The sequence below is a fragment of the Lissotriton vulgaris genome, chromosome 2_1, assembly GCF_964263255.1.
Source record: "Lissotriton vulgaris chromosome 2_1, aLisVul1.2, whole genome shotgun sequence".
NCBI lineage: Eukaryota > Metazoa > Chordata > Amphibia > Caudata > Salamandridae > Lissotriton > Lissotriton vulgaris.
This window is the reverse complement of record NC_141687.1, coordinates 532,472,042-532,494,312: the sequence shown is the minus strand read 5'-3', so window position 1 is coordinate 532,494,312 and position 22,271 is coordinate 532,472,042. Positions and strand designations below refer to the sequence as shown.

Genomic DNA, 22,271 nt, shown 5'->3' with positions numbered 1-22,271 from the left:
CCAATGCCTTTAAAAATGACAGTCTGCTAGTAAATTTGGAGGGCGGATTAGTTTCGGCCTGGAAAACTGAAAGTGCTTCACAGGGCTAATAGTGACTACTCTCTACACCAATAATTAAATTAGGGTTATCTGTCTCCAAAGAGTTACCAACACTAGGGATTACATGTGGAATCCTCAGGGTCCCATTAGAAAGACGGAATTACTTGGCATATCTATAGTTCTGGTCCAGGTTCCCCAGGTAATTTCTAATTCTCCTGGTATTTAAAGGGAGACTCTCACCAGGTGGAGAATCCGGGGGAAATACCACAGTTCCACAAAGTTACCACAGATATTGTAATGTCAGTGTTAATGGAGATCTCATAATGAGGTCCTCAATATTTTATCCTTTTACTTTCAAACAATGTGCAAGTAGTGCAACCCAAATAATTTTGGCTGAAGCAGCTTGGGTTTTAAAAGTTGCTCTTTGGCAGCCTGTCATGTCTAGTAACTAGGTTTGGAAAATACTTGTTGTTGTGTCGGGAGCCACAGGAGGAGCAGACAGTGAACCAGAGGACCACTGTCTGCTCTTGTCCTTATGTCTTTCCCAAACAAGGGGCCCAGGCTGCTGTAAAAAATGGGGGTAAACATTAGTAAACTCTACAGAGTTTATAACTACAAGAGGTTTCACTCAAAACTGCAAATACCTGTTTTTAGTGTTACTTAGCCCTTCCTTTTTTTCAGTTTAACATAGCTGTTAGACGTGGCGTTTTCAGCAGGTTTAGCCACAGACTTATTGCCTTTTGGCCTCCTGTTTGTGACCTATTTTTAATTGGTTTTAGGACTCTGGGCACTTTACCACTGCTACTCACTGCTAAAGTAAATATGCTCTCCATGTAAATTGTGTTATGATTGATTTTTAATGATTGGGATATTTGATTTACTAGTGTGTGAGGAAGATCGGAGGCAGGCAGGAGGTTGATGGGGTGCTAACTATTACTCTGAGGTACATTAAGGGGTGATTACAAAGTCTTTAACAAGACACAATTGAGACCAAATAGGATGGATGAGCCGCAGTTTGCACAATGTTAAGTCAGGCAGCTCCCTGCTGCGCACCTTGGAATTATTGGCTCCTCCTCGGCCCAGTGCCCAGCTCGCCCATGCCCAAGGTGGGCCCTGCCAGGAGATGTCTGATGTGGAAAGATCAGGATAGAACCACAACCTTGGACAAGAGGCTAGAGATAGTCTAAGCAGAGTATCTCGAGCTGTATGGCTTGTCCTAGTGTGTTGCTTATATGTGTAACATTCTTTCTAATTGTATCCTTGTGTTTGTAATGAGGATGATTACTTACTAGTTAGTTCGGTTGCTATGTGGGTGGCGTGAAGTGAATAGATGTTTGTAGGAGGTTGTGTCCAGTGTGGTCTTTGTATTTGTAATCAGGATGGTTTCTTACTGACTAGTTCTCTTGCAATGTTGGTGGTGTGCAGTGAATTGATGTTTGTAGGATGCTGTGCCCCATGTTTTTGTTGTGTTGGCTTTAGGCATCTCATAATGGTTTGTGCCATAAGCTGTGAAGTGATAGCTCTCCTACTGGCATAGCTGTGGTGTGTTAGACGCATGTGCAACGTGATGTAGAAAGCGTTCTCTAGAATAACTTAGTGAGATTTTTACTTTGTTGTTTTGTAGCCGAGGGTGCCACATGTAGTAGTTGTGCTCTTGGAAATGATCCAAAAGCCACCAGTGCTGCACTGGGTTGTGGGAGTTAAGTATGTGTAACAAGTTCTGTTTAATGTCTGTATGTGGCGTTTCTTAACTGCAAGAACCTTTCAGAGAAACGTGATAAATGCTTTGTGTTGAATTGAGAGGGCTGCTCTTTCTAATAGTTCAGTTTGATTGTGCTTGATAGCACATTTCTTGGCGCTAACTGTTGGAAGCAATATGATGTTGTACTATTGGGACTGTTTATGCTGTTTGGAATCTGAACGATGTTGTCTTTGTAATATGTTCTGTTATGTTTAGTGCATATAGTTGATAGTGCTGTCCAAAGTAGTTAACCCTGTCTATCTCTAATAAGTAAAAAATGATGGAATGGAATGCACACATAACAATTTTCAGGAAATTTAGCTATTACTTTCACTATGTTTTCTTTTTCTAATTGAATTTGCCTAAGTGGCACCGGTATTCTCATGTTCACAGCTGAGGTAACACCTGTCCCATTGTGACCGGTGATACATCAACATTTTGAAAAGGTTTTGAACAAATTTGAGGTTGCTACAGGCTGGTCAAGGACAAAGGAATATTTTAAATCTGGAGAACGTTTTGCTCAATTTAGAGGACTGTACCTTTGCAATAGAGAACTGTGGATAGATTAGGTTGAAAAAGCGGTAATTTGGGACTTTTACCAGATTTATGTGTGGAAAAGGTTTTGCTAAGTTGAGAGGGGAGGTATGTATGTATGTATGTATGTATGTATGTTCTTATATAGCGCTCAACTTACCCTAGGGCATCTCGGCGCTTGAATTGGGAACCCGTCCTGGCTTTTTCCCTGTGAGATAACCCATACTGGGCATCTCCAAGGTGAAAGCCAGGCATCCCGCCGCAGGGGGGGGGGGGCTGTAGTAGAGATTAAGCAAGCTATTGCCCAGAGTTGCAGAGTGTGAACCCGTGATTCAAGTAGGCACCGAAGTGAGAATTATCGAGTCTGTGGACACTTGGGCTCAGACCCTGCCGCGTCAGGAATTGAACCCTGGTCTCGGGTCTGACCTCTGCTTCAGGGTATGCCTCCTCTAACCAGTGAGCCACACTTCTCCACTATCCCATACTGCTGTTGCATATATTATATTGCATTCTGGAGGCATCCTTGCTGAGAAAGGAGGGCACAAGCTCCTCTCATAGGTCTCTAGTACTTCAGTAGGAAAACTCAATGCATCATATTGTTTATGACACAGCCCATCTTCCTAACCATCGGAGCATTTTATACCTATATTATGGAGAGCCAATTGAGCATATTGGAGCATGTATTTACTATACTAGCTCCAAACATGCCTTCATACTGGGGTAGGTTGTAAAGCAGACTGAAGAAAACACTCACTCAAAATTATAAGCAAACACATTGTGGTTCTCATAACACGATAGTTCTCACAGAGTTGTTGTTTGGTTTTGTCAGAGTGTACAAACACTCTGAGGACCAGCCCAGTACTCATAGTATGGTTAAATATGACACCCTCCCACACACACTCTCTCTACCGGAGATCTTTTGCTCTGAGTGACAACTGCAGCATTCACTTGTTATGATGCGGTTTTGCAGAGATAGACTGTACTGTATTGCTTTGAAGCCTAAGAAATCCTCTCGCAGTCACTCTCCAATTAGTGCCTCCAAGTTGGCAGTGTTGCCGCGGCTGGTACCACACGAGGTGAGCCAAGTCCCTCCCAGGGACCTACCACTCCTGTGTGATTGGTGTATGTAGATAGTCTTCAAATTCTTTTTAGTGTTGAAAACAATCAGCACAGGATAAATGTAAATGTAAAATTCCTGCTCACTTTTTCCAGATATACTTGGGAGTTGAGGCATTAGGATCGAACCAGGCAGTCCTCAGTGTCCAGGCACCTAGGGAGCTGAGCTTCATTCCAACTCCCGGTGGTGCAACAGAGTCTAACATCGAGTCAGCTCTGCAAGTAGTTCTCAGTATTTTGGATTCTGAAATTCCAAGTGCTAAGGATCAGATTATACCCAATAAAGCCCCTGAGTTAGACAAAGTACCTGGGGATCTTTCCAAATCTTACATGTTTTGAGTCCATATTTCTCAGTGTAATTTAGTGCCATTATGAATGGTGCACCTATGCCTCCCACGTGGGCAGGGTCTGAGATTATCCCAATTTTTAATACGTGTTCTAGGTCCCTGCCTTCAAATTATAGGCTGATCAGCCTCATTGACAGTGCCCAGAAGCTGTTCAGTCGGGTCATTCTTAAGCAGCTGAGCGAATGGATATCTGACTGTACCCGCCTAACTCCCTTGCAGGCTGATTTTAGGGACAGTGTAGGAACCATGGATTCGGTGTTTCACTTGCATCTTTTATATTGGAAATATGTGTTCCTGGAATGTCATTTTGTGGATCTTTGGTCTGCCTTCGACCTTGTCCCTAGAGATTTGTTGTGGAAGACTTTGAAGGAGATGGGGTGCCGGGATACCTTTTTGATATTATTAATAGATTGCACCTGAATAATTATGCTCAGGTTAGATGTGGACAGCAAGGCGAGCTGACAGACCCCATTCTGGTTTGTCGAGGAGTTAGGCAGGGATGTGTGTTAGCTCCAACTCTTTTTCATTTATATAGTAATGATTTGGTATTGCAATTGGAGCAATGTGAGGGAGATGCTCCCGAGCTTGCTGCGGTCAAGATCCCGGCCCTCCTGTTTGCAGATGATACCCTTTTGCTATCAAAATTCCCTATGGGGATACAGAATCTTTTAGATTGCTTTGAGTCCTTCTGCAGGCAGCGAGGGCTTGAGATCAACTTTGGCAGACCAAGTTTGTGGTTTTTAACCCTTGTCAAACCACTCGTCCTAATCCAACACTTAATAGAGCAACCCTGGAAAGAGTCCAGGTGTTTGAAAACGTAAGGCTTACGCTCACAGAGAGTTTTGATTGGATGTCCCATATTCGGATGCTTGGCCTTAAGCTAGAGCAGCTTTGCTGGGGTATTTTGAGGGTGCACTGAGTTTCCTGTTTATGCCCAGTGACTCCCACTCCTGAGATTCACAAAACTCTCGCTTCTGGGGCTACTCTATATGGAGGAGAACTTTGGTGGTTTTAGGATTCCTGTCCACAGAAAATATGACATCAATTGACCTATAGACCAATGAATTGAACTATGGTTTATATTATTTGAATATATTGTCATCCATACCGAGTGTTACTTTGTCAAATTTAGACAAGGATCTGAGTACATTAATCGGAATAAGAACATTTGTACAGTTTGTATATATATGTGACGAATGTTTTGTATTTTTGTGTAAATGTTTTAAATGTCTTGTATTCTTTTTGCACATAAAATCTTTGTTTGAAAAGTAAAAATAGTAAGTAAAAGGGTAAGAAACACCCAACAGACCTAAGAGCAATATTGGATTGTTTTTTCCTTCAGTAAGAGGAGTGAAAAAGAGTGTGGTTGGTACTTGTTTGTTTTTCCCAGAAATTCAATACATTAGGTCACTTTGTTATTACTGCAAGTTAAATTGACGATTAGTCTCCAATTCTTATAAATAGCTGAGAAGCACTTTAAGTTACCAGTTCTGGAAACATGCAGTACAATGGCTGCATGGAAAATATCCTCTCACAGGATTTTAGCCCCAGTTTTTAGTAACTGGCAAATTTTGATAGGTTTCACATATGCACTCACAGCCTGTCCCGTATATTAGATGCTCTCCTACATGCAAACAATGGCTCCTCCATAGAACAATGGCTCCCCCCAAAAAAAATTAGTTTTCATTTATTAATTACATTCTCAAAGGGATTAACAGAATATTGTGACATTTATGGAAATATAATCAAAGATTAGCACTATGAAATAAGGAATAAAAGAAGGACAATTGTATTGGAAACAACTAAGATTAAAACTATTGATGCTCTCTTGTGGGAAATCGGGTTACTAGTTGACAGGGGTGTGAGCCCTGGTCAAGTAGCCACCACAATTCTTGTCAGGGTAAGGCAAAAGCAAACCCCAAAGTAACCTGTGCTCAACCATCTGGTAGCTTGGCACACAGCAGTCAGGCTTCACTTAAAGGCAATATGTAAAGTATTTGTGCAAAACTTCAAACAGTAAAACTGTGAAAATCCCACGCAAAAAGATTCCACACCAGGTTAGAAATATAAAACAAAATGTAATAAATAAAACAAGACTAAAACAACAGAAATCCAATCAGTTCTGATCTTTTAAAGAATAAAGTGTAAAATAGCACATAAAGCACAAAGCGCCAACTGTGGCTATCTGGTTGCGCTGGACCAGGTCAAAATCAAAAGTTCAGGCTGACCCCGATGGATTGCAGGTCAGATACAGTCCCAGATTAGTCCAACTGAAGTTTTACCTTCTCAAGTTTTGTGTCAAGAGTCCCGTACGTGTTGGAGAGGGGCTAATTCACGAAGAGCTCAAAAGCTCAAGTTCAGTGGCCATGAGCCCCATCAAGGGCCCAGAACCTGTGAGGAGCCACATGGGGGTCAGGAACATATTGCAGCCAGGTCCAGGAGCTGTTTGGAGAGCCTTTTATTTTCCTGAGGCACAGATCAAGAGGCTAGCAGACTAGTCCTTGGAGTCCCTCTGGGGACCTGGGTTTTAAGATGAAGTTGCAGGTACAGTTCTTCTTCCCACGGCAAGAAGGCAGCAGGCAGCAGATCAGCAGAGAAGGGCAGCAGTTCCTTTAAAGCAGCAGTCCAGCAGAGTGACAGTCCTTGTAGCAGTACAGCAGTCCTTCTTCCCGGCAGAGTATCCATAACTCTGGAAGTATACGGAAGAGTTCATGTCTTAGGTCCAGTATTTATAGAAAGCGGTGCCTTAGAAGTGAGGAGAAACTTCTAGAGGCATTCCTTTAAAGTGCAGAAATGAACTGCCTCCCCTACATTGGTTCCAGACCAACTGCAGGGGTTATGCAGCCCTTTATGTGGAGACAGTTCACATCCTATTAAAGTGTAAGTGGTGTTAGGCGTAGCTCATCACTCCCATCCTGCCAGTGATGTCCATTAGTCACACCTAAGCTCTTTATTGTGGCATTTTTCAAAACTGTAATTTGAAACTTGACTCCACTGTAAGTTAGATTTTAAATTTCAATTACAGGGACACCAAACATACACGGGTCTCATTTCCCAATTGAAAATTACTCTTATCAAAAGTAATAAGGTAACTCCAATGTTATCCTATGGGAAAGGTGGGCCTTGCAGTGATGAAAAACGATTTTTTTTTCTTCACTATGAAGACATGTAAAACCCAAAAGTACAAGTCCTATTTTTTAAATACATTTCACCCTGCCCTCTGGCCTGTTCCGAGGCTACCCTAGGGAGGACTTATATGTATTGAAAAGGAAGGTTTGAGCCTGACAGTAGGCTTACTTTCCCAGGCCGAAGTGGCAGATTGAAAACTTCAAACACTATCTGCAATTGGGGCCTGTGACATGTTTAAAGCACTACTTAAGTGGGTGGCACAATCAATGCTGCAGACCCACTAGTAATATTTAATTTACAGGCCCTGGGCACATGTAGTGCCACTTTACTATGGACTTATAAGTAAATTAAATAGGCCAATTGGGTATAACCAAATCTAACATGGGTTGAGGAGACAGCACGAGCACTTTAGTGCTGGTTAGGAGAGGTAAAGTGCACAGAGTCCTAAGGCTAACAAAAAAAATATTCATGAAAAAAAATGGAGGCGTGAAGGCAAAAAGTGTGGGGTAACTCTGAAGAAAAGGCCAAGTCCAACACCTCTTATTTATGCTAAATGTAAAGAAGACCCAGTTGTATGTCACAATATCGATAACAAATATATAATTTGACATAAGTATATTTTAGCCTAAATATTGTTTACAAAAATATTGCTCCTCCTGGGGTATTTTTCCTATTATTAACTCTATTTAGGGGACATTTTTGTAAACCGAATTTAGCAATTTATGTTTTTGTCCAACGTTATTTACATCACTATTTTAGTACCATACTGAAAATATGGCAAAAAAAGACACTATCTTTGGCATGGTTGAGGTACAAGATCACTTACAAGGGTACCTGCAAATATCTAATGTAGAACGTATACCAAATAGATCCTGATTAAATATCGTGGACGTCCCAGAATTTGCAATTGTTCTCTGATGTTCTCCCATGTAGAAATAATAAAGCTATAGTGAGGATATGGAATCGAAAAGTGGCTAGTCCAGGATGAACATTACTTATGCGTGGAGTATTTTACCAGAGGAAAATTGAGAGAAATACCCATTTGTATCTTCATTTGAGTTTATTTAGAGACTTGTTCAGCCATATATTGGCAGAGGCAGGTTCCTCCTCAGAGAAACAGGCTGTCAGACTGTAAATCGCATCCAATCTAATCATTTGACGACAAGCTAATAATTCTCAGGTTTCAACCCTTATTTTTTAAACATTTGTAGATCAACATCAGAATCCAGGGTACAAAGAGGACACAAGTGTTTACAGGATGCATATCGCCCTGTTGATGATTAGTGATTTTTGCCACCAATATTTGTATTTCATATTATACCACTTTGATGAGATCTGTTTGGAATCAATTATTTTATCTAGTGATACCTCAAGCAGTCACGCTCCACACTGTTCCCTAGTCTTAATGATGGCCCATACATGTTTACCATTGAGGGCAAAAATGTCTATAGAAGATAAAAAAAACGTGCAAATCATACTGAAGGCCCTTTATTGCTGGGACTTTGTTAAAAGAATATTTTCGTCATTGTTTTTAATTGTGTCATTGACCGCCTCCTGTTTTTTTTATTCTTTATTTTACAAATATTGCAAAACATTTCCTGTTTGTTCCTTGTAAACATGAACATAGGACAAGTGCATATGTGTTAAAAGTGGTGCCATATTGGAACAGGAATCCTTAACAGAAGTATATACATGCTGTGTCTTTCTCTGAGGAGTGAAGGAGACGAGGAGTGTGATATAGGCGGGAGCACCCCCCGCATGACAGCACCCATTCGGGAGTGCATGAGTTGGTGGAGGAGGAGCGAAAATATATATATATATATGTCTGTGAGCAAGGGCGGATGCCCGAAACGCATCAGATTGCTTGGTTCAGCTTATAAATAAAATCTGTGCTTTATAAGTTACTGGATCCGCGTGATTTCCTGGGTCGCTGTGGTCGGAGCCTGGGAGGTTGCACTTGTTCGATATATATATATATATATATATATATATATATATATATATATATATATATATATATATATATATATATATATATATATATATATATATATATATATATATATATATATATATATATATATATATATAGTACAAAACGCAATGGTTTATTCATTCATTGATTTTCATGCTTGAGTTAAGATGCATGAAGTGTTACTGATCCAGAGGATCCAATGTTGTTGATATTAAATGATCTGCCTAGGTACGACTCTATTGGTGGGTACCCTAGTGCTTCATTAATTTTTAATAATTTAGAGGCAGCTAAAATGAGTGCCATTGTATCAGATTTAAGTAACAGCTGTTATTCACAGTATTGGTTAACACCACAACTGTGATAGCAAGGTCTACACATAACCTAGTTATTATCTACTGCCTGACTTGTCTTAAACTATAATTATTATGATTATCACTATTATTATTTCTATTGTAGGAATCCCATCTGCCCTGGAGTGATCATTAAACCTTTTGTTTATTCTGCACTTTGTTTATGTCCTCCACCAAGGACTGATGACTGAGGCCTGTAGAATTTTCTCATTCTTTGGGTTACTTTAAACAAATGACTACCTCTTTCCACTTGAAAATACTACCACTGTAACATGAATATGGTCCGATATTACCCTAGAGGCAATCCTGTTTATGATCATTTTTGAACGAGCGTTTGATAAAAATCAGCCAGAAGCTTGTCCTAGTCTAACTTAGACCTGGGGGTATCCAAATATATACAAGTCTACTTGTGAAACTCTTTCTGGTACCAGATCCTAATAAAAGAAATAATTTCATCATGGAAGTTAGCATAAGCAGTAGGAATATTGGTCTCATACTTACATATAATATCATTGTGAAATGCTAATTTATGATATACATGATGTCAAATGATCCCCTTCACACCAATTGACGCACACTTCTCCTTGCACTCCAGCAAGGTCTGCACTTCTTACACATTACTCCATGCAAACGTAGAACCTGGGATCACGCTCCAGGTAGACACACTTAAATACTATAAATAAATATTGATTACCTTATCCAAAAAATCAACATTTTTTTACTGTATTTTTCCATTAACTGCTTCTACAAAAGAAGCTGTTAATACATGCGCTACTATCCAGGACAGAATATGTCTACCGAGATGGGTGAAGTGAGAGAATTGATGACCTACCACAAACGTCTTACCTACTACCAAAAGGCTGCATGGTCAATATCTACTGAGTTCATGACATACAAAAGTAGCTTATGAGCCGCAGTGAGGCGTCTTAGCAGCTGAGAACCTGGCTGCTCAAAGCACTGTATTTTGCTGTGTATAAGAGAGTGATGAAGGCAGTAGCCTATAGATACCAAACCTCAACTACAAGCGTCCAGCAATCTGTAATTATTGCTAATGAGAGCTGGTGAAAGAAAAGCTCTTGTAACTCAGCAAAAGAAGAAATGACATAGGGACATTGCGGAGTGTAACCAACAACCTCACATCCGCAGAACCACTTGTATGAACTTCCCCCAACTGCAGGTCTATTGTTGTACTTCAACTTTCTACAATGTGGTCACTCTACCAGCAGGAAGCATGACTCTTGAAGCATCAAATCGCTCTCTACTGCTGAATTTTGACCAACATAAAAACATAACATTTGAGGCCTCCATTATGACTAATAGAAATTGCACCTGAGAAACACTGATATGATTTTGGAATTTAAGAAGTGCCTAGCTATCCTCTATTCCGAGTTTAGCCCTCAAACATAGAGCACACCATGCTTGCTTGCCTGCCTAAACCATAAAAATCAGCATGTCCCTATATTTAGGAGGTATTTTCCTGACTTTAGATTCCTGCAGGTTTGACTGGCGAAATTGTATGGGGGAATAATTTAATGGTGTGATCTTCATCACACCCAGTCATTGCAGGGCGCGTTAAATATTTTGCCACATGTAATTGCCATTACTGCACAAACAAGTGTTTGAGCAGAGATCCATATTTAACAGGGCGCTTGTAATTGAGGCCAGTTTCTGGATAAAGCTACCAGAACACTTCCAAGCACGTGCACTCACATTTCAATTTATCAATGGCCTTGGCAGCTGGAAATGCCCACACCAATACCTAGTCATGGTTTTAAGGTCTTCCGCCTTTGGGACATCAGTCAGAGAACCTGTCATCATATGTCCTACAAAAAAGTGACGACTAAAAACATAAATATTCATGTGTTTTAATGGTTTAAGGGAATGGATACAATGTTAGACATAAATAGCCTTATGAATAGACAACCATATATAACTACATGAAATATCCTTGTATGCATATTTTGGAGGAGTCAGAATGAACAGAATGACCACTTTTGAGTGTATGAGATTGGATTTACCTGGGGAAAATGATCATCAGTAAATTGTCGTCTGTCTTTTCTAGTTTGTGTACAAAGGGTGTATTCATGTCCTGCTCCTTCCAAGGAATGATGCTAGAAATCGTTTACCTCTCTTCAATTGCCGCCCATGAGGGATATCATTATTTTTTTGCTCCTTTCAGTTAATAAGTTACAGAAACCTCGGACTCACATTGAGGACTTTTCTTGGGGATTTTTAGGGTTCCTTAAGAGTATCATTGTCAACCCCCATTTCCATTTCTCAGCTTAGCTTGCTATGCCTTTCCCTTGTCCTATGGCCCATCTTCGTTCTCTGAATGTGGTTCTCTGCAATGGGCTCCTGGTACTGCAGATGATTTCATTTGTGGGACACCAGGAATATGTGAAATGTTTCCGCTGTGTCTGTTGCTACCAATACTTCTCCGAGGCTAATATCTGAGAGGAGATGTGTTGATCTCATTTAACCCCTTCAGCGCGGTGCGAATTTTCACGCTGTGCTGAAGGTTCTAATGAGCCTATCGGCTCATGACGGAACGGTTCCGTCATGAGCACAGCTCAACCGACGCTCATGACGGAACCGTTCCGTCATGAGCATGGAAGGGGTTAACATCTAAATACATTTCAACTGGCCCCTTTTTTCGGGCAGCGATTCCTTAAGTTATAGGTTGTCTAAGCATGCTGGGTGCAACAGTGCACCTTTTATTTGCCCCTGTGCCTTTTATTGGGTAGAATTAGACCCAAATGAATAGATTGAATCACAGGATTCTCACCTAGTAAACCTAACTCGATCTGCTGTGGCAGGAAATGGAGTGCACTGGGTCCATCCTGCATGTTGATGAGTATTTAGTTCACACAATAGGAGGGGTGAATGCTATGTACCTGTGTGCCATATATATTGTGCTTTCACAGCTCAGACAGACCATACAAAGTTAACTTGCATATAACATGGGCTCAACGATCTCCACACAGGGGTTTCCACTAAGTGCCTGTCTTACGGCTTGCATAGTAATGAGGAGTTTTTAGTTATCCACTTGACCTTTCTTCCCTCCTTTGCAGCCTCTATTGACCCAAACCTTCATTTCATAAGCTAGTGGAGTAGCGAGTAGAGGTTTTAGTTCACAGCATGCAAGTCATGGCAGTGCCTTTGACATCAACGGACTTTTAAAATGGCGGACGCAGCTGCTGCCTCTTTTTGGCAGATTTCCTGCCTTTGCAAACTCTAGATGAAGCTTCCAGTTTCTTCTTTGGGCCTTACACACTTGCATTGCTTTAATGTATGGTAATGAGTGTACCAATACATTGCATGACCAGCACTGCACCTTTCTAAGGATGCGTCTTTTGACCATGAAGTGACCTTTCTATGGTGCACACCAGAAACTGATTCTTATTTTGGAACCATTCGTGTTGAAAGATGAGTCTGTTTGTAGCGTGCACCATATACAGCGTCAATATTTTAAACTGGTGTGAAATGCTTTGGCTCATTGACTGTGTCCTGCCTCTCAGAGGCTCATTGTTTCTGTCTCATCCCACATTCGATTCTTTATGGGAATTTTTTGTTTCTATTATTTTGATCTGGAACCAGGTTTGATGATCCCAATCTTCTGCGTGGTGGAGCAGATGGACACGTCGCTGGATTACGATGGCCGGGAGGAGCATGCAGAGTTTGTTCTTGTGAGGCGAGACGTTCTCTTCAACCAGCTGGTGGAGACAGCGCTGCTGGCCCTTGGGTACTCACACAGTTCAGCAGCTCAAGCGCAAGGTAGGCGGACCGACTCGTTGACCTGATTCAGAGGCCATGTTCAGCTTTAGTTCCTTTTAGGCTTCACAAACCAGCCCAGAAAGGCAAAGTAAGATGCGTATTGTCCTGCATGGTCCTGCCCACTGCGTATTTATTGATAACATGTTGCTCGCTTATAATGATGCTTTTCCAACCTTGCACAAGATCTATTACCACTCACAATAATCTCTATTCAGGGATCACTTTTAATTAATTTGTAAAATATGTCTACATTTCTACGTCTTCCTTTCTTGAGCAATTTGTATTATGGCTGCACACCAAGAAGTTCAATTTTTTCCACGAAATTTGCAAATGTAATCTACTTTTACAATTGTATATGTTTCAACGCCCCTCTGATCCGTTCTCTTATGATTACAGCACAGTTTTAGAAGGTTTGTCCGCTCCAAGTAGTGTTCGTGTTTTGAAAATGTCGTTAAAGATGTTATTTTCCTTGGGTTGTAATACAATTTTACAATGTGCAAAGTCAAAAACCACCGCTATATGTTGCGAATATAGTACATATTTGGTATAATATTTGTCATTTTATGTGTTGGCATTATGCAACCTCTCATGTGCAGTAAAAAGAGGCATATGCACCATGATCGTTTGCATACCACATCTTTTTGGCCTCTACTTATAGATTTAATCCCAGAATAAAGGCGTAATGAGAAGCTTTGAACATGCTAATGGACACCCATTGTTTGTTTTTATGTTATTTCAAGTACACGTTCAGAATAATGTCTCTGTCCTTGGTTAGTGTCCCCTAGTACGTCACTTTTCAGTCAAAGGCCGACACATCCCAAACCTGATTAGCAATCCTACATGCATGTCAAGTACTTACAATAATTACAAAGCAATAAAACTCAAAGATGGACTATTGGTGAATTCAGGATCTTCTCACTTGTGGTACCTATGAGAACGCGCGAGCCGGTGTGGTGAATGACGCTGAAGTACGGGTTGGACACGTTTATAATTCTGGAGAGATGTGTGTGAGTAACACTGACAGGAGTGGCTGAATTTCTTTCTCCTGTGCCATAGTATGGAGAAATGATTTTGGCAAAGGGACTCTCCACTAGATTTAGCATTGTTTCTGCTATTGAAGGATTTTCCATTAACACCAAGCTCTGTCTCAGTTCTTAGTCACCTGCCCGCACCTCTGCATTCCTTATTTGGAGAACCAAGTAGACCAGACGGGGGCTTGCTGGCACTGGCCCCCAGCCTAAAATGAGCGCTGGGTTAATCTGCTCCCACCAATCCTGGAGCTACTCTCACGCTGATGAGAGCAGCTCCAGGATTGGTTGGATTTGAGATCCACCGAGCAGTAAGGAAGTCCTTCCATTCCTGCTCGTGGAACACCTGGTAGAAGTGGTGCATGTATGGTGAGTTTGATGTGATCGCGCTTCACCACATTTTTTTTAATGGTTGCCGCCTCTGTCTAGAAGGTCTGCGTATGTCAAGACTTGTAGGATCAAGAAGAGGCCAGCAGGACCCATAGAGTCCTATAGGATGAAAGACACAAGGCAGTTTTATGAGTGCGCGGGACATCATGTGCAGTGGTGCCACAGTGCCCAGTCTGTGGTCCCCCCTGCCCTATGTTCCAGAAGAGACTAATGCCCCCTTTGCAGGGGTATCTTAGGCACCAGAGCCCGCTGGTCCTGGAAGGCTTGCAAACAGTGAAAAACACACACTGATCTGGAGTTTTTTTCCATATTTCCTTTGTTTGTGTTTTTTGATGGAGCATCTCTGCCTTTGGGGCTTCAACCCAAAGTAGGACTTAGTTTTCCCAAAATCACATCCACATGCTGCCTGCATCCGTTCCGCTGGACATTGCTGACTACTATTAACCAAAGAGCTTCATTATAAAGCAACATTTTCCTTTCATTTGCAGCGTGTCATATGAACATGGTTAGCAGTTTATATTAGCAGTGAGTCACTAGTTCGTGGCTCCAATGGCTCCATTGTATTATTGAATTGCGCAGGAATATAAATCTAATTGTGTTTACGGTGGCTCTTCCCAGTCCCTGCCGTTTAATCTGGTAATAACACGGCGTCGTCGTGTTGCTGCCTGCCTTGCAAAATGCACTTAGTTAAGTTTCATGGTGGGTTTTCAGGCAATTTTTCTGTGCGGCTGGAAGCGGAAAATAAAAGAGCTTTGTCTGAATAATGTTGTTTCCAGCTGCACTAATGATTGCGCTGTGTGGTGGTTCCAGCAGGGTTGTGGAGAGGAGATAAAAAGATACCCACCCTGATAAATAAATTGGGTGTGTGGGCCAACCATTGTTGTGGAAGGAGTTACAGCACGGCGCCCTCTCCATGTAAAACTGTGTGGGGTAGACTTATCTAAGAATGTCATTACATTTACAGCAAATAGATTCAGGGACATCTTAAGGGTTTTGGGGCCCTAGGCCAAACGTATTTTGGGAGCATCTTTTGGGAAGAGGTTTGGATTTATGATCCACTTTCAACTCTTTCATGCCAGCTTTAGCACAGTTGTCTAAATTCTAAGGGGCAGATTTATGAGGCCCTTGCGCCTCTTTGCACCGCAATTGCATCACTTTATTTGACGCAACGGCGGCGCAAACAATGCGCCTTATTTACAACTTGATGCATCTAGGAGATGTGTCACGTTGTAAAGCCCTGCGCCATAAGGAGGCGTTCCTGCGCAGGGGGGGGGGGGGGGGGCGTTCCTGCGCAGGAACACCTCCTAAAAGTGGCTGAGTGAAATCTATAAGATTTCACTCAGGCACTTTCAGGCCAATGCTGCGTCAAAACCCTGCGCCTGCTTGAAGCAGGCGTAGGTCTTGATGCAGCATTGTGAAGATGGGGCACCCCGAGCCTTGCTGGAGCTGCGTCGCGCTTGCGAGGCAACTCCAGCAATGCGCCACCTTCACGGCACAGATGCGTCACTCATCTGTGCTGTTTTTGCCCCATGGTGCGCCGCATTGTAAATGCGGCGCACCATGGGTGGCGGAGCTGTGGCGCACTGTGGCGCACATTAACTGGCGCATCCCTGGGGATGCGCCAGTTAACATAAATCTGCCCCTTAATGTGTTTACATCTAATATTCAGGGACAATGATGTGTATTTTCAGTACTGTAGCACAGCAGCGGCTCACTAGTACTACTGCAAATAATCTCGGTGACACTCTCCCATTTCCCATATATATGGTCCTGTTTTGATCTAAAAGAATATTTTTTGAATGGATGTTGCATGAAACATAAACAACATTTCTCTGCAAAATGTTTGTGATAGACTCTCTCATATCGCCCACAATAAAAATAACTTAAAGGAAAAAGGTATTTAAAACAATCTGTTTAAGGATTACTAAAAGGTATCAAGGCAAGAATCTCTGCAAAACAGAGCTGGCTCCATTGGGCCCCCTGAAAGGCTGGGGCCTGGGCCAGATCCCACTTTGCCTATGCCTTAAAACGTCTCTGCCTAGTTCTCTTTGTTACAAAGATTGTACAATTGTTTTCTTTCTCGATCACTTTTGCAGGGGAAGGGAGTCTTGATATGCGTCTATAGTTGAGAGTCTCCTATGCCTCCAGAATAACATAAGTATAGATGCCTTCTTCCATTCCTTTGGGAAGTACCCTGTTGTGAATATGGCTTTAAAATCGCTGTGAGTTGAATCGCTATAATTTCAGGAGAAATATGCAGGATTTTTGGGGGGCATGGATCTGATGGGGAGCCAGATTTAATTGCACCAATGATTTTTGAAGTTTGTTCGATTGTCATGACAAAGAAAGAGGAGAGGGTTGGAGTAGATGACTCTAGTGAACCTTGTAACTTGTCATAAGTTATAAATTCAATCTTATTGAGTTGGGCAGGCGTCTGGGCTAGGCTGTTGTCCTGAATCACAAAAGTGTCAAAAACAGACTTGACCTTATGCTGAAAGGATTCTGCTAAGGAGGTGGAGAACTCCTGAGTGATGTCACTATCTGGTGCAGCTGGCAGCTTTGCCAGATTCTTTACCGTAGTAAACAAGGCTTTAGGATATCTATCGGCTGCTATGATTTTTTCAGAGAAGTAAGAAGCCTGCAGCAGTGGGCCTGACTGTTTATGCTCCAGAGAGTTGTGTGGGCAGAGGGATTGCTTCAAATCATAGCATATCTCATGGACTTTCTCCAACAGCGTTATCAATGGCTTGCAACTCTCCCTGTATTTATCCAACAACTCATTAACTTGCGCAGTAGACTGTCATCCCGCCACTATCGCACACACAGGGCCTCAGAAGAAGAGCTGGCATGAAAGTGTGAGTGTGATGTGGACACTTGTGAACCTGGCTGTGTCTGACCTCATCACCCCGCCCCACTTGCTTTCACTATACTAGAGTGAATTGTTACAGGGAGAAGTAACAGTGGTACTGTGTTTGTTGTGCTTCATACTTACCTCTTCCAGGCACCTCAACTGTACCTCTAATGGTGTAGGATCTGGATAACCATACATACAAGAAAGGTAACAGGAGTATCCAGTCCATGCCTATTCATGGGGATACAGTAAAACAACAGCAGACAATGAGAGAAAAGCCATTTAAAGCCTTTGGATTTTCTCATGATAAGCTACATTTGCCCTGTAAAATGGCTTTGCATAGCGAGGGTTGTCTGCAGGGCCTGCACTTAGGCAGCACCTATCCCATCATTGGTGGCAGCTCCAACTGTTCTTGGCTTTTGGATATGCCAGACACAGGTTGTCTTCAGGGTGCAGTGTCCATGCGTCTATTGGTGACCAACATCTCCTTGGCAGTGCACTGCAGGGTTGGGCCTGGTATCCACCCAGAGACCTCCTCCTCTGGATCTCAGGCCTTGATTGCTTCCTCATATTACCAAATGTGAAACACCAAAGCATTGCATACTGGATGAAGAACAGCCGTTTAAAGCGTTTAAAGCAGAACTCGGACAAAACGGAAGTCCTCATCTTAGGATCATCCCCCTCCGCCTGGGACGACGCATGGTGGCCACCGGCCCTGGGAAACGCACCCATACCAACGGACCACGCACGTAACCTGGGCTTCATCCTGGACTCCTCCCACTCGATGACCAGACAAGTCAACACCGTCTCATCATCATGCTTCAACATCCTACGTATGCTCAAACAAATCTTCTGTTGGATCCCCACCGTAACAAGAAAGATGGTCACTCATGCACAGGTCACAAGTCGACTGGATACGGAAACACATTTTACGCCGGAAGCACAGCCAAACTACAGAAAAAACTCCAACGCATCCAAAACGCCTCAGCCTGACTCATCCTAGACATCCCCCACCAAGACCACATTTCCGGTCACCTGAAAGACCTCCACTGGCTCCCCGTCAACAAGAGAATAACGTTCCGTCTCCTCACCCACGCACACAAAGCACTCTACAACCTAGGACCCGAATTCCTCAACACGCGCCTGTCCTTTTACACCCCCACCCGCCAACTACGATCGTCCAATCAAGCCCTCGCCGTAATCCCACGCATCCAAAGATCCACCATGGGGGGAAGATCATTCTCCTACTTAGCGGCCAAGACCTGGAATTCTCTTCCCACCCACCTCCGCCTTACACAGAACCACCTCTCCTTCAGAAAACAACTAAAAACTTGGATATTTGATAAGTAAAGTACCCCCCACCCCCTCCCTCAAGCGCCTTGAGACCCTCTGGGTGAGTAGTGCGCTATACAAATTTTAAACTTGAACTTGAACTTGAATGTATGCATTCCTAGTACCAGTCTTTCGCCTGGGTTAATCAAGAGCAAGAAACACATGTGGCTCTCATTTCTCTACCTAGACCTGGTACAATGACCCTCCCTTTCTTGTGTCAGCACTTTAGCCAGCAGACAACCCTTCCTCCTCCAGGCAGACCTGAAGGATGCTAACAGACCTAATTGTGCAGATAACTGACAGCAAATTACTAGAGGTTAACAGTTGCGAGTTATTTCTGTCCACCACAGTGCTGCCAGGGGTCAGGGAGCATGGACATTTAGATCTAAATCATTTTTCAAATGGTGATAGAGCAACAGAAATAAGGCACTGGGCAGACACCTTGACTGCAGCTCTCCATTTTAGTCCATTATGCCCCTGTAGAACTTTCTTAGATGTCCAACTTGTGAAGTAGCACCAGTCATTCCAGTTTCCTGGGCTTCGTGTTTGCGAAAGTATACACAATGGATTTATTCTCACTCTTATTTTCAGAGCCCTTTGACAGCGCAAAAAAACTTGCAGAAACACAATAGAAGCTCCATGGGCCTCATTTATGAAATCCTTGCACCACCGGTGCGTCACTTTTTCCCATGTTAAAAGTGACGCACCTGCGGCGCAAGGCCTTCATAAATAAGGACCCATGTTTCCAAGCTTCCAGAGAGGCCTGCGCCAGCTGATTCATTATTTTTGTGACAGCCCTATCCATCTCATTTAATAAATTTTCTCGGTTGCTTAGGAAGCTACATGTGAAATGCAGCCCAAGTCAGTAGCCAACGGCTGGTTTTGGCTCTCGTGGAGAAAAAGAGGCCTCCTCACTTGTTGCTGGTTCGGCTGGAAAAACAAATGAGCCTTCCCTAAGCCACAGCAAATAATCTTGAGAATTAGTTTTTTTGTTTTGTGGCAAGGTGTATGTCGTTTGCAGACCCTAACTGGCATTCTGGACGAATCATAGGTCAGTCAGTCAGTCACTTAGCTTTATTTGATTTTGATTCAAAAATTATAAAAGCATACAGATAAAAAAGACAATTTAAGAACAAAAACAGGGGAATATACATACAGTAATATATCTACAAGTTGTAAAAGGACGTGTGCCCAACCTGTTAAAACATTCCTTAATTATATCTCACTGTACATAAGATTAGAGTTTATAGTCTGAGTTGAAACGTAAGCTTGTCTCTCTATAATGGAGTCTTCAAAAATTACAATTTTTATACTGTAAATCAAATCTATTGAACGCAGGAGAGCTTCTACCAGTAGAAGCACGGGGTTCCCTTCCCATCGAATATTTGTGTACTGCCTTTGATCTTGGTAGGGGGATATGTGGGGTACATGGGTAAAAATCGTGCAAGTCCCAAATGGAAATGGGGCCATCTCCTTCTTGGGGCTGGGAGGAACGTAGATAGGGGACAATATTCCGATTTCTGAATTTAACTAGAATTAAGTCCCCAGGGATGTCTTTAGGTAGTGACCCTAACCAGTCCACCCTTCTAACGCTCTGGATTCCGCCATCTTGATTGGGTAACAGGGGTCTATTTTTTTAGCCAAAATATGACCTTAATTAATAGGTCATGATGTCTTTCAGGTTTCCCAAAAGTAGGTGCAGGTATTCCTGAGAGAACAAGAACAAAGGGGGCTGCTTCCGGAGGTAAATGTATACATGCTACTCTATTTTGTTCCGCTCTGGCAAAAGTGTGGTTGGTTAACACAGATTTGGTTGGTGGTTTTATATTTGGAGTTTGACCATCTGCTGGGACAATTTTTCTGGTATTAGTTTGCATAGGCACAGGCACTTCGGGTGTGGTGGGTGGGTTGGAACAATTGGATTTTGCCTTCTTCATAGAAGGTGAAGAGTTTACTTTAATGATTCTCTCTATGGTTGTCAACCTATCCCCCAGGTTATTAATTTTTTTCTACCAAGGGAGCTATTATAGTTCTTAACATTTGCTCAAAGTGAAACAGTAATCGCAACTGGGATGATGATGCTTGGTCAACCAGACTTTCAGCGTTCCCCTTAGATAAGACAGAGTTAATAGCGGGCGATGAGGGACCAGCACACCGATTTTGTACTTTGGGTTGATTTCCATAGTCATCAACCCTGTCAGGCTTCCTTTCAGCGTTTGGCCTCTGGGGCAGTACAGTAGCTTGGATGTTGGCCCCCTTAGATGATAGCGATTGTTCAGGCAGGTTGTCAACGGGGGTGTCGATACTGGAGCATTTAGCGAGGGGAGGGGTTACAACTGGAATAAACTTCGTGCCACACAGAGCATTAAGGGGCATATTATCAAGTGGGTTTATCTCCGCTTTTTTGGCTTTAAAAGCCAATAAACCGGAGATAAAATTATCTCCCTATTACCTAGCTGTTGCTAACACCGGTTAGCGACAGCTAGTAGGAGATAGCGACCATCTTGGGCCCCACTTTGCATGTCAGTGATATGTATCACTAATGACATGCAAAGTGGGCATGCCAAGATGTTAGCGACTGAAAACAGTCGCTAACATCGCTATCTCCTATTACCAACTTTTGGAGATATTTGCTCTAAGCGCGAATATCTCCAAAAACTAATACCTGCGCTGAGCAGTTCTTAGCCATGTTATCCAATGGGAGGTGGATAACATGGCTAAGAGCATTAGCTTGGTAATGCATGAATATAGCAGACTTTTCAGCGATACTCATGCATTGCGGCGATTTTTATCGCATTTGCGATAAACCTTGGTAATACCAAGGTTTATTTGCGGTAAAAATCGCCGCAGCTCAGCGGTAAATTTTTGTCTCTAACCAAGCAATAGCGATAATTAGTGACTAAGTCACCTTAAAGTTGATGTATTCATCTGTCAACTGGGAGGTGAAAGTCAACAACATATAAACAAGGGTCTATGTTAGTGATCAAGACAGTGTGGTGGCCTCAATTCAAGTGTGTTAACCATATTCATTATTGAGCTAGCCTGTTCAATAGTTCCCATAACCCAAGGCTCATGGTGGATAGATAGATGCCCTGCTACATGCAGATAATTTGGTTATTCTGCTCACCTTCAGAAAGGCTTACAAAGCATTTGCTGGAGACCAGCGAGAAGACCAAGGACCTGGCAGGTCAATACGAGAAGTAAAAACAATGCTTAAAACAACTACAGTAACTTCTAATTATCGTAAATGACAAACAACAGAACACCCTTTAAAGTGTGCAGACAACTAACTGCCTCACACTAGGTAGATCTAGGAGCTTTAAACTAGCTGTGAAATCACAGCATGCATGCATTGTAAGTAACCCTGGGTATAGTTTACGTAGCAGCACTATACGTGGCTTCAAATAGCATACTTTGAACCACACCTAGAGCTGCATAGCGTAGCTGATGGCACTGTGTACTCGTCTGCATTGTGATATAATTGCAAATGGTATCCTGCACTGTGCCAGTTATGATAAAATAAGTATCTCTATCTTTGTATGCTTAAAAGCATATAGTACTCTCACAAAAGTGAAGCTGAAAATTTAGCAAGCAGTGAGAGAGTTAATGATTTTGGGGTCCTCCCTAACCTAGGGAGAGTACCAAGCAGATGCCTTGAAAACAAA

At 42.4% G+C, this 22,271-nt stretch overlaps 1 protein-coding gene across 1 annotated transcript in view; it reads left to right on the top strand.

Annotated features, from left to right (window-relative positions):
• The window catches only part of SATB2 (SATB homeobox 2), a 340,208-nt gene that overhangs the window by 79,937 nt on the left and 238,000 nt on the right, over positions 1-22,271 (top strand). Inside the window, exon 3 of the mRNA XM_086958615.1 lies at positions 12,829-13,005. Within this exon, the coding sequence (XP_086814741.1) occupies positions 12,829-13,005 (177 nt within the window). The remainder of the gene's footprint in view (positions 1-12,828; positions 13,006-22,271) is intronic.